A 12,120-nucleotide genomic window follows, 5' to 3' on the forward strand; every position below is an offset into this window, starting at 1 on the left:
GTCCTTTGATGTTTAACCGTTTTAAGTGCCTATTGCCCGCTGTGCACAGTTGCCCTGAAGCCACCGGGGTGGCGGTGCCACCGGGCTTGGGCCCGCCATCGCTGCTCGCAGCTATATTTATTCTTGTAGAGTCATTTAATCAATGAGACCACAATACATTATTCATTACTGACAGCTTGCTGAACACTACACGCTTAAAACACTGCTGATATAATTAGTTTGATTGATTATCTTCTGCATTATAAGGTGTCACACGCTGTCACCTCACATTCTATTTAAGTTCACTCCATAAGACTAATTGTGGTTGAATATACCTTTCACACTACAAAACGACCACTTACAAAATGGGATCTCATTGGTTGGATCTCATGAAAATGAAAAGGAAAATGAAGTCTATTTTTAGAACCATTAAGATTTTTTTCCATTGTAACATTATTTTAGTAACAATCATGCACATTTTCCCTGCAAATTCTAATTACTGAAATACATCTGAACATTTTACTTTTGAGTTTTTACATTTTATTTTATTTTTTTCCGCAATATTTTTTGTTTTATTGAGATTAAGGGAAAAATCTCATTCTAAAAGCTGATTCTCATTATTACAAATTACTGTAATGCAACACATACAGTTGCAAGAATAAGTATTGCAGAATCTGTGAAAATGTGCAATATTTTTACAAAATAAGAGAGATCATACAAAATGCATGTTATTTTTTATTTAGTACTGTCCCAAGTAAGATATTTTACATAAAAGATGTTTACATATAATCCATAAGACAAAAAAATTGCTTATTTTCCACCATCTTTTGCATATTTGAACCCTTTCCAGCAGTGACTGAATGATTTTGAGATCCATCTTTTCACACTAAGGAAAACTGAGGGACTCAAACACAACTATTAAAAAAGGTTCAAACATTCACTGATGCTCCAGAAGGAAACACGATGCATTAAGAGTCGGGGGGTGAAAACTTTTGAACAGGATGAAGAGGTCCAAATTTTTCTTATTCCACTTGAATATCATTTTTTTTCATTCAGTACTGCCCTTCGGAAGCAACAGAAGATACTTGCATGTTTCACGGAAGACAAATTAAATACAATTTACCTTGATCTTCAAATTCCAAATGTTTTCACCCCGCATCTATTAATGCATCATGTTTTTTTCTGGAGCATCAGTGAATGAACCTTTTTTAAAAGTTGTGTTTGAGTCCCTCAATTGTCCTCAGTGTGAAAAGACGGATCTCAAAATCATGCAGTCACTGCTGTAAAGGGTTCAAATATGCAAAAAATGCTGGAAAACTGAAGAATCTTTTCTAAAGAACAGAGAACAAAAAAACAGCCATAGATCATCCAGGTAACCACACACATTATTAAGAACCAATGGTTCACATACTTTTGAAAGCGGCCACTTGAATAAATTCAGCTATTTTTTTTGTCTTGTGGATTATATGTAAACATCTTTGATGTAAAATATCTTATTCAGGACAGTACTAAATAAAAAAATAACATGCATTTTGTGTTATCCCTTTTTTTGTTAAAATTATTAACATTTTCACAGATTCTGCAAATGGTTCACATACTTTTTCTTGCAACTGTATATGTTTTAACCAGCATCAATTCCACCATGACATAAACAATACTAATCATATTTTTTCCCACAACACATTTTTTTTTTTTTTTTACGTTTTTCATTTTAAATAAGAGGAAATGTTATGAAAAAAATTTCACAAAAAAACACAATGGTCCTAAAGAAGGCTTCATTATATTCAAGCTAATTATAATTTCTTATTTCTTTCTGTTGATTTTGGGGACCTGGACTTGTTCCTGACAGGTTTTGTGAGATTCACCCAATTACAGTAACCACAGTTTTCCACATAAACCTCTCACACCTTCAGCACATGACTGATTTTGACACATGAATTACCAATCGACTCTTGTTTCCTGAGGTGAATACTGATGCAGAGATGTTGTTGTCCTCTCCACAGAATCTCTAAAGTACACACGCTGAGGTCCGCCTAACTGATAGTGGAGAGCTGTGCTTTGAAGGAAGGCCATTGTTGAGTAGCACCTCTCAGCGTGCATTACATAAATGTGGGGCTGTTACTGAGGGCAGGCGAGTGTTTAGCATCAGAGGCAGTAATGTGGGGGTGTGTGAGGGCCACTTCACCTGAACTAGACTGCTCTGATTGGACTGCACAAAAGAGCTTGACAGAGGTTTCCACATAGAGGAGGGCCAGTGAAGGCATCAGGGCCCTTCAAAGTCAGTAATGCTTTGTGTATGTATGTGTGTGAGAGAAAGAAAATGCATTGACACGTTTATGTGCTACATCTGTATTATATAGGTACTTTGAACACTTTGGCAAATATTATTCATTCATGATTATTTGACTACTTAATATGGGTCCCTAAATGTGCATTTACTGAAGGAAATAGCATTGCTTGCAAGGCAGCAAATGAATATCGTTAAAGTTTGAGGAAAGGGATTTAGTTCTGGTAAAAAAAAATAATAAAAAAAATGCTGCATTTGCTGTAAAAAAAGAATTGTTGGTTTAACTTAAAAAACTAAGTTACCTTGTTGCTTTAAAATTTTGAAATTCATTGAAATAAAAAAATTGAGTTAATACAATGAAGGCGATTGATTTAATCAACAAAAACTCAAAATATTATGTTATCTGAACCACATTAATTATTGAAGTTGATTTGACAAAGTAAAAAATGTTGTGATAACAAATCATGAAAATGATTATTACAGTGTTTGCTGTTGTCTTGACACTAAGAATAGGGCTGTCAAATTAAAATTTGAATTTTGAATATTTGTTGGAATTTAAAATAAAAATCCACATTCGAATGCAAAAATGGTGCATTCAAATTTTAGGTGTGCGTCAGGCACCCTTATAACACTATAACAAATTATTTTCATGATTTGTCATCACATTTTTTCTTTTGTCAAATCCGCTTAACTAATTAATGTGGTTCAGATAACAATATTTTGAGTTTCTGTTGATTAAACCAATCACCTTCATTGTATTAACTCAAATTTTTCATTTCAATGAACTCAAAATTTTAAGGCAATCAGGTAACTTACGTTTTAAGTTAAACCAACAATTCTTTTTTTTTTTACAGTGCAGTGACGCATGAGATGTGATGATGATGTAAGTTTTGTTGCGTTTTCATGTTTTTCTTAACCTATCCAGCTGAACCCAACTGATGTGGCGCAGTTGCGTTGTTCATTCAAAACAATGCCAAAATAAAGCAGCTCAATGCGATTTTGGTTACGTAAAAACTGTAACAAAGCTGTTCACACATAATGCATTTTCTGCTCTGCTTTTCCATTGTTTTTTATGTAAACATGCTCTAGATGGACATCTTTGACCATGCCCCTTTCCAAAACCAAGTGAAGCAGCATCGACAATAATTGAACTGAGTTGAATCAACATAAGTGATATAGGAAGGCCAAGTACGGTAACCCATACTCGGAATTTGTCCTCTGCATTTAACCCATCCAGTTAGTGCACACACATTAGGAGTAGTGAACACACACACACTGCAAACTGTGGACACACTCACCCGGAGCAGTGGACAGCCATTTTTGCTGTGGCACCTGGGGAGTGACTGGGGGTTAGGTGCCTTGCTCAAAGGCACCTCAGTCATTTCCTGATGGTATTGAGACTCGAACCCACAACCTCCGGGTAACCAGTCTGACTCTCTAACCATTAGGCCACGACTGCCCCACTGAACTGACTTGAGCTGAATAATGAAACTATTAGCTTCTATAGAGCCGTTTCTTTGTGAAATTGAGCATTTTCTGAGTGAAAATTGCTTCAAAGCCACAATTTTTTTCAATGTACATTAAGAAATGATAAGGATTTATACTAATATTGTTCAAAACCCCACACAAGCTTCGGAAGACATTGTATGTCCTTATATCATCAACACTGAAAAGCTGAAAAAATTGTTCAGTTTAATTAAAAATTGACTACTTTACCCAAAATATGTGCATGCTATGCATTTATACATGTTAGAGTATTGTGCTGTTAGCTTAGCAACATCAAACTCTATTTAAAATAATTTGTGAGTCAAGCCTCCATCTCAGGTTTTGGGTGCTGTCTATGTAAGCAGCACGCTATGTAGACAGTAGGGAGCTCGCTAGGTATTGTAACACTTCCTTTGTGACTGTGCACTGCAACCAATCACAAATCAGTATTTAAATAGATGTAAGAAAGAAGAACAATCATAATTCAGAATGCGGCTATTATGATGACATTGTCGCTGTTGGTTACATTAAGTGTTCTATCAATGTTCCATGAAAGTTTCAATTGTACAAAAGCACACCCAAGGCTAAAAGTGTCCACAAAACGGTTCGGGCTGAATCAATAGCACAAGTTCAATACTTAGTGTCAGGGCTTTAGAACAAACCCTAACCAGAATGTTTTAGGAATATCAATACAGATCTGCCATGCACACGTTACCATAATCTCTTCAGCGTTCCATTCCAGAGCTGCCCCACTTCTGTAATCCGTACATCATAAGACAGCATCAGACAGCGAGTGCAGTTTGTATTGTGTGGGCTATCACACATGGAAATGGAAGAACTCCAATGTCTTGTTCCTGGTTGAGGTTTTGTCTGGATTGAGACGCTTAGCCCTTTAACAAAGCCTAATTACAGGGACGGTCTCCTCGAAGCACCATGTTCATTGGCACAGGTGAAAGAGCTGGATTGTAATGTCAATATCTCTCCAACTCCTTGATCAGCCCATTTAGTCGTGATTTTAGCTGCAACCCTCACGTTAGCACACCAGATCTTTACCCATTACGCAACCCCCACGCTATGGAGGTGGCAATGAAACCATTAGTGACCCAGCTGGAGTGATAAGATTGCGGTTCAATTCATCTAGCTTGCATTACTTGTCATGCATGAAATGTCCCTCCAATGAATTGCTGCGACACAGATAGAGACCAACTTTGGACTTACCTTTGAGATGTGCGTTTGTACTTCTGCCTGTAAGACAAAAAATGGAAGCACATTAGCTTGCAGCCATAATGAGCACATGCCATGGGAGAAAGTACTTTTATGTGTGTAAAGTACAGGACTGACAAGAACAGCGTGTGAACAAAGCCAGGATTACAAGGAATTCTCGCTTTCCCGCTGCAGTGAATTAGTTATCACATGGAGCAGCTGTTATTTGATGTGTTTTAGACTGACGGGTTGAAAATCGATAGCGCAGTGCGACGTATTGCAAATCATTAATACATATTGATTATATATTAAAGATAATAAAATAATTAATTTTGCTCTTGATTGTGTTTATTACAACAAAGAGTTTACAAGGAACAACTGTGGACTGGATGTTGAGCAGTAGGGCCGTTTCGACGCATCCCAAAACAACACTGTCTACCTAAGATGGGATGAATGGATGAGCACGATCGGTCTATAGGAATAGATCCAAAGAGGCTTGGATGAGCTTTGCAGGGAGGTGATGGAACTAGACTGGTTTAAATCCCGGGATCAGCAATTCAGTGACTCTGACTTTCTACAAATTTGCTTCTGTTATAGGTCACGGCACCTGATTAGAGTGCCCTTTGCTCCAGCACCTATACATTTGACATTACACTAAACGTTATTATGTTTTAGCAGTGACCAACAACAAAAAGTAATTTTTATGCTGGAAAATATGAATTTATTAATAACAAGATTTAAGAGTCAAAGTTTATCATTAAATTGCTGTTTTGAATAAAGTTTGCTAAATGATTCATTATAGCAGAAAAATGAGATGGAATAGTAACGTTAAATTACAGTTAAATAAATGTTACTGTGTGTATAACATGAACTACTGATACTTCTGAATGTACTAACTGTTTAAACTTGGTTTTATGCATTGTATGAGTCCAAGTGTGTATGCCTTTATTTCTGTTTTGAATAATAAGTTTGATAGATGACCTATTATTATTTATTGTGGCTAAAAAAATAAGTTTGCATTTTTAGTTAACTTTGATGTTTCATAGATGACCAATTATTAATTGTTGCTAAAAAAAAACAAGTTAAATGTACGTTAAATTAACATTTAAATTTGCATATTGTGCACAATACTACTGTTAGCTGTAATTGTACTAACCGCAGAGTTGGTGGTGAAATGCAAAATACAACGTCATATTTTCATTAAAAATTAAATCCCAAAAAAAATATGTTTGGATTGTTTCAGCACAAAATGACACAATCCAAACACCGCTGAACCCTAACCTTACAAGACTGATTTGAATTCATTAACCAAAACTGTCAGTAGAAGCAAGTATGTGAACAACAACATTGCTTGATTAGGCTTGACAGTCTCATTAGTATTACATTCACACACTTGCTGCCCCAAGAGTCAAAATTCACCCACTCCCAGCAGTGCACACAACCATACCGCTCACAAACAGCTCTGTCATTCTCTCTCTTGCCAGGAATCAAACCAGGGTCTCCAGTCATGCTGATGAAAGAGATTGAAACAAGAAGCACTTACATTCCTTTCAGCCTAATCCACATTTTCTCCGTCTGGTCGCACTTGGAGTACTTCAAGGAGTTCTCCAGCCCGTCCGTGTCGTTGGCCAGAGAATCCATGGTTTGAGCGAATGCACGAGCGTGTGGAGTGTTCTAAGATGCAGAGGGATACGCAGGTATGCAATTCAACACGTGTAGCGCAGAGCTCCGAGTCTTCACAGCATCTCCGACAGTTCGAGCGGCACACGTCTCCCAGAGGGTCCTGCTCGCAGCTCCAGAGTGCATCAGCCCGTTGGAGTGAGTGTCAGCGCACAGACCTGTCTCTCTGCTACGCACTGAGGGAACGCTGTCACACACACACACACGTCACACAAATGTTTCTCTCTCTCTCGCTCGCTCTCTCTCTCCCAATGACCGGAAAAGCAGCGCTGTGCCTTATGAGTATTTATCACCCTCTCGGAATCTGTTCCCTCTTGCTCTTTCACCCTGCTGTTTTCAGCCTTTCAATCAATCAATCTATGATGGAGGCTGCGTTGTCCCCTTTTGACATCTCTAATCTCACTCATTTATACCACTGCAAATACACAAACACTCACACGCCTTTACTACCCACACTGGAAAGAAACGGGCACCTGTGTGCGTCGCAAGTGTCGCTCCTCGAATGGAATCCGTTGGCTGGAAACGGATCAGCGATTTCCCCCTCCTCTTCCACAGCCTCTTTCCTCACATCCTCGCCAGCATCATTATCCTGCCCATTGGGGGCCGAGATTCCCCAGCTTCTCCGAGACATCGTACTTCAGAAGAAGCCATCGTGAAGCCGGCTGCTCGAGTCGTATTTTGCTGAGACTTCCCTTCCGTCGGCCAGCTGAACGATAAGCTCCCCCGGCGGCATCTCCCGGTCCCGGGTTGGCGTTTTAATGAAATTAACCTGTGCATTACAGCATCCTGCGCTCGTCTCGTGCACGGCAGCCTAGTTTCGACACGCTCTAATCCTCTCATTCCAGCGCAGCTGCAAGAAGCAGCGTGCTGATAAAAATTTCATGATTGTTTGTGAAATATAAGGGGTTATTAGGAAGGCACACACTCAGAAAGACCATGAAGGGATTCTTCGGAGAATCAAATCAGCAAACGTGCTCCAGTCCGAGACAAGAGCACTTTGCCTAATATAGCAGCACCTCTATATCTCGTTTCTGTAAATAAGAATGGAACGAGGATTGTGGGATTTTTTTGGGGGGTGCTGTTGCAGCCAGGCATGGCTGATTTTCATTCATTAGGGGGAAGGGCACATCATCTCCTGCCTACGGAGCATCCGCGGCATGAATAGGCTGAATCTTAATGATCACTTCTTCTGGGTTACCGGTCTATTGGATTACACTCTACAATGTAAAACGGCCTAATCATTGCTGCATTAGCATAGGAACAAAACTAATTTCTCATTAGTTCATTTCATCACATAGGAATTGCCTGAAATTAGTATATTCTGAGATTATTTCCAGGCTGATTACTCTAAATCTTTCTTAATTCACGTAAAAGTGATTTTGATTGTTCAGATGGTTGCTATGCCATTTTCTGTAATAAGATAACCACATTTTGTTCAAATTGCATTACGTGAAAAAAACAGCCTCTCATCTCTCGTTTTTCTGTTTTTATTTTCCGTTTAATATTGTGTTGGTTGACAGTCAGGAGGGTTGATTTAGCCATTTGTTTCATATAAAACAGTTCTGATTAATCGAAATGCATAAATTGGGACAATGTGTGTGTAAATAAAACACATTCATATTCACTTTCGGCACTAAAATGGTGAAAGACGTTGCTATGGAAACACACACTGCCATACAAATGGCTTTAGAGGGAATGATTACGGCTGTAAAAGAATGACTTGAAGGTCTCGTGTAGAGACAGACGCACAGACAGACAGACAAACCGAGACAGAAAAGAGCACCAACAAAGACTACAAATAAAAACTGTGTTGGGTTATCTATAGAGGTCCACTTATCCTGTATGATTGCAGTCATGATGATGGTGATTATTGACACAAAAGAGCAAGTAGGACAAGAGTAAGAAGGTGCAGTTTGATTCAAAGCACATCAGGGAAGCTTTTGTGCTTGTCGGCTACCGAACGATCAGTGAAGATTGTTCAGACACGATCTAGGCCTGGACAGTATGATCATCTAAGAGGTTCTGGTTGTGACAGACACTTCCAGGACCTCTTGACGTGCCATACCACTGTGATTTGTGAAGTCAGAGAAGTGTCAATGGTTAGACGGTGCACAGAACTCCATTAACCAAACATAACAGCTAGTGAGCTGCCTTGCTGTCTACTGCCTTTTAAGGCAGCATTCTAACTGAAATGGAACCTTGCGTGGTTGATTTGGAACTCTCTACATATGCAGAAATTCTTTGCGTCATGCCAACATTGCTTCTCATGCAAAGCACATGCAAGACTTGACTGATTGATTTCAGGAGTTTGTGTTAGCATGTTGCTATGCAAACAATGCTATAGACCGGTGGTTCTCGACCGGGGCCCATTGATGCGGTTTAATCCAAATTTTCTGAAGAGACTCGATCACAAACCTCTTCTGGAAGCTCAAACGTGCTGCGTAACCAATGAGGTTCATCATTCAGGTTCGGTTGAGCTTCTGCTAATGTTCGCTGATCAATATGCGAGTAAAAGCCTAAATTAAATCTGTTCATCATAAAAAGCGATCGAGTCTCTTCAGAAAATTTGGACGAATCCGCTCAATTCATATGGATTAGTTTTACGATCTCTTTATGATCTTTTTGAAGTGGTCGTTGCAAAGGCAGTCAATGGAGGGACAGAAAGCTCTCAGATTCCATCAAAAGATCTTCATTTGTGTTCCGAAGATGAATGAAAGTCTTACAGGTTTGGAACGACATGAGGGTGAGTAATTAATGACAGAATTTTCATTTTGGGGTGAACTAACCCTTTAAACTTAAAAAAAAAAAGAATGTTGCTATGGAAAATAAAGTTCAAATACTAAAATTACTATAAATAACTTTGTAAAAATAAATGAAACCTAAATATAAAATTAATATAAAAGCAAACATTATATTATAAAAATTTGAATATATATTAAAAATGATCAAAGTCCCTCTGCAGTCAATAATTTTATCCCTTGAAACTCATCTTTGATCACCAAAATTACATATTTAAACTTTTTTTTCCAGCTCAGAAATCCACTTGGTCAACTTACTGAGGTAAACGCTGCATAATGGTATCGTTCTTTACAATGTCAGACACATAAAGCTAATTAATATGATTAGCCTTTTGCTTGACTACGTTATCAAACAGCTAATAATGTGTTGCTAATGTTACACAAACCGTGTTCACATTCACGAGTCAGACAGCTGTCTTCTAAAGCCCCAGGTATTCGGCCGTCTGCGTTCGTGCACCGTCCGCATGACGTAATTCTGCACCCTGGCCGCGTGCAGGCCAAATTTCGAGACTGCGCGGACAGTCCGCGTGCAACAGCGCATGCGCAAGCAGTATAGAAGAGTCCACTAGGTGGCAATACGCACAGTATTGAGCACAGTGTTCAGCCGTCAAAGAAGAGTGTGAAAATACCGGTTTAACAACATGCTTGAAAAAAGAGAAAAACACAGCGAACTTGACCAGCGTTTGTGCAAAGAGATTAGAAAGTAACCACATTTGTACAATTCATGTTTGAAATTGTACAAAGACGTGTTTAGGGTGGCAAATTCATGGAGGGGGATAAGTAAAATATGAGAAAGGATGCACTTCTTTTCTTCTCCGATCATGTCCAGTGAATGTCCCGTTGATGACACGACTCAGTGCTGCTCTCCGATGTCTGGTAGAGCATAGAAAAAACTGTACTGCGCATGTGACGAACGCGGTCATCCGTGCGCATCCGTGGTGTAGTATACTTTGAAAGACTCACGGATGTGACTGTGCGCGTGATGCGTCCGGGCGCGGAAAGTGAAGTATACTTGGGGCTTAACAATCAGCATCCTTAGAAATGCTTTGAACAACTCAGAACATCAGTGAAGAAAGGCATATAGTTCATCATAACATCGTTATATACATCATACATACGCTATAATGCTAAATCTACCCAATTTTTCATATAAACTGAAAAATATACCGGGATAACCTTCTTTTGAGACTCCCTTGCGCGGTCAATTAATAATATGCTAAAGCCACGTTGACCGTGATTGGTTACAAGGTAGTTTGTGACGTCAGAAACACCAGAGATTTCAAACCCCAGGTTTGAGACTGTCTTTGGTTTACTGCAGTTTTAAAGGTCCCGTTCTTCGTGATCCCATGTTTCAAACTTTAGTTAGTGTGTAATGTTGTTGTTAGAGTATAAATAAAATCTGTAAAATTTTAAAGCTCAAAGTTCAATGCCAAGCGAGATATTTTATTTAACAGAAGTCGCCTACATCGAACGGCAAGTTTGGACTACATCCCTCTACTTCCTTCTTTAATGACGTCACTAAAACAGTTTTTTGACTAACCTCCGCCCACAGGAATACACAAGAGTTGCGTTTGTAGAGTGTGTTTGTCGCCATGTCATCGAAACGCTGTTATTTTCATCCCGCAGTTCAATCACCGGGTCTGATTCCGGCTCAAATTGATAGGGTAAAATTAAAGACATGTTTACAATAACACTGAGCGCGTGCATCTCCACGTTATGGTAAGAGGCGTGACCTTTCCGGGTAAGGAGCGCTAAGCTGCTGTCGAATCACAACACAGGAACCGCTGGCACAATCAGAACTCGTTACGTATTTCTGAAGGAGGGACTTCATAGAACAAGGAAGTCATCAGCCCGTTTTTATGACAGTGGAAACAGCGGTATACAGATAAGTAAATTATGTGAAAAAAATTATGTTTTTTTACACGCGAAACATGAACACATGTTATATTGCACACTATAAACACAATCAAAGCTTCAAAAAACCACGAAAAACGGGACCTTTAAAGAGAAAAAACTCAGCAATGGCGTTGACTTATAAATTTGCACATGATTTGTAACGATCTTAAAGCAAGTTAAAACACCAGATAGACATATGAACAACATTAAAAACTTGATTTTCATACTATAAATACATTAAATACTATAATAGTTTATAAATAGTAAAAAAACAACACTGTATTTAATGAATTGTATTTATAATCATCACTTTCTAGTTTCATCTGATATTTTTATTATTTTATTTTTTTATTTTGTATTGAGCTGGTAGCAAAGCATTGTGGGATTCTTTTCTGTAAAGGATCATGCACAATGCTGCCTATGAAGTCAAATCAATGATTTGGAACATAGCCACTGTCCTACTGATGAACTCTAGTGTTTCATCACTCGTTCATTCAGGGCTTTATGCTGTGGCAGAACCTCACATCTGATACGGGGGTGGATGCGGGTCATGTGTCCATGCGTGTAAACAGCCATCAGTCAAGTGTGTTAATAGCTGCAGCATTAAAGTAAAAAATTTTATACTTTCACTTTTTTACATTGACTGGCTTCAGCCTTTGAAACGAGAATAATGGGGTGAATCTCACAAAACCTGTCTGGCTCATATTCATATTCCAGCTCATATAAAAAGAAATTATATTCTGTGTAGAAAATATGGAGCCTATTTTTAGGATGTATACACACACACACACA

The 12,120-nt window shown here is 38.6% G+C and overlaps 1 protein-coding gene across 6 annotated transcripts in view; it reads right to left on the bottom strand.

Moving 5' to 3' along the window:
• pde1a (phosphodiesterase 1A, calmodulin-dependent) overlaps window positions 1-12,120 on the bottom strand; it is a 133,605-nt gene that overhangs the window by 78,309 nt on the left and 43,176 nt on the right. For 3 of the 6 annotated variants that reach the window (XM_048194509.1, XM_048194512.1, XM_048194510.1), the window contains exon 3: window positions 4,970-4,996. The exons of 1 other annotated variant lie outside the window; for it this stretch is intronic. In XM_048194509.1, the coding sequence (XP_048050466.1) occupies window positions 4,970-4,996 (27 nt within the window). Of the gene's footprint in view, window positions 1-4,969; window positions 4,997-6,497; window positions 7,679-12,120 lie in introns of those variants that run through there. 2 more of the 6 variants (XM_048194513.1, XM_048194514.1) reach the window with 2 other exon arrangements.

This window comes from Megalobrama amblycephala, linkage group LG6, assembly GCF_018812025.1.
Source record: "Megalobrama amblycephala isolate DHTTF-2021 linkage group LG6, ASM1881202v1, whole genome shotgun sequence".
Taxonomy (NCBI): Eukaryota; Metazoa; Chordata; class Actinopteri; order Cypriniformes; family Xenocyprididae; genus Megalobrama; species Megalobrama amblycephala.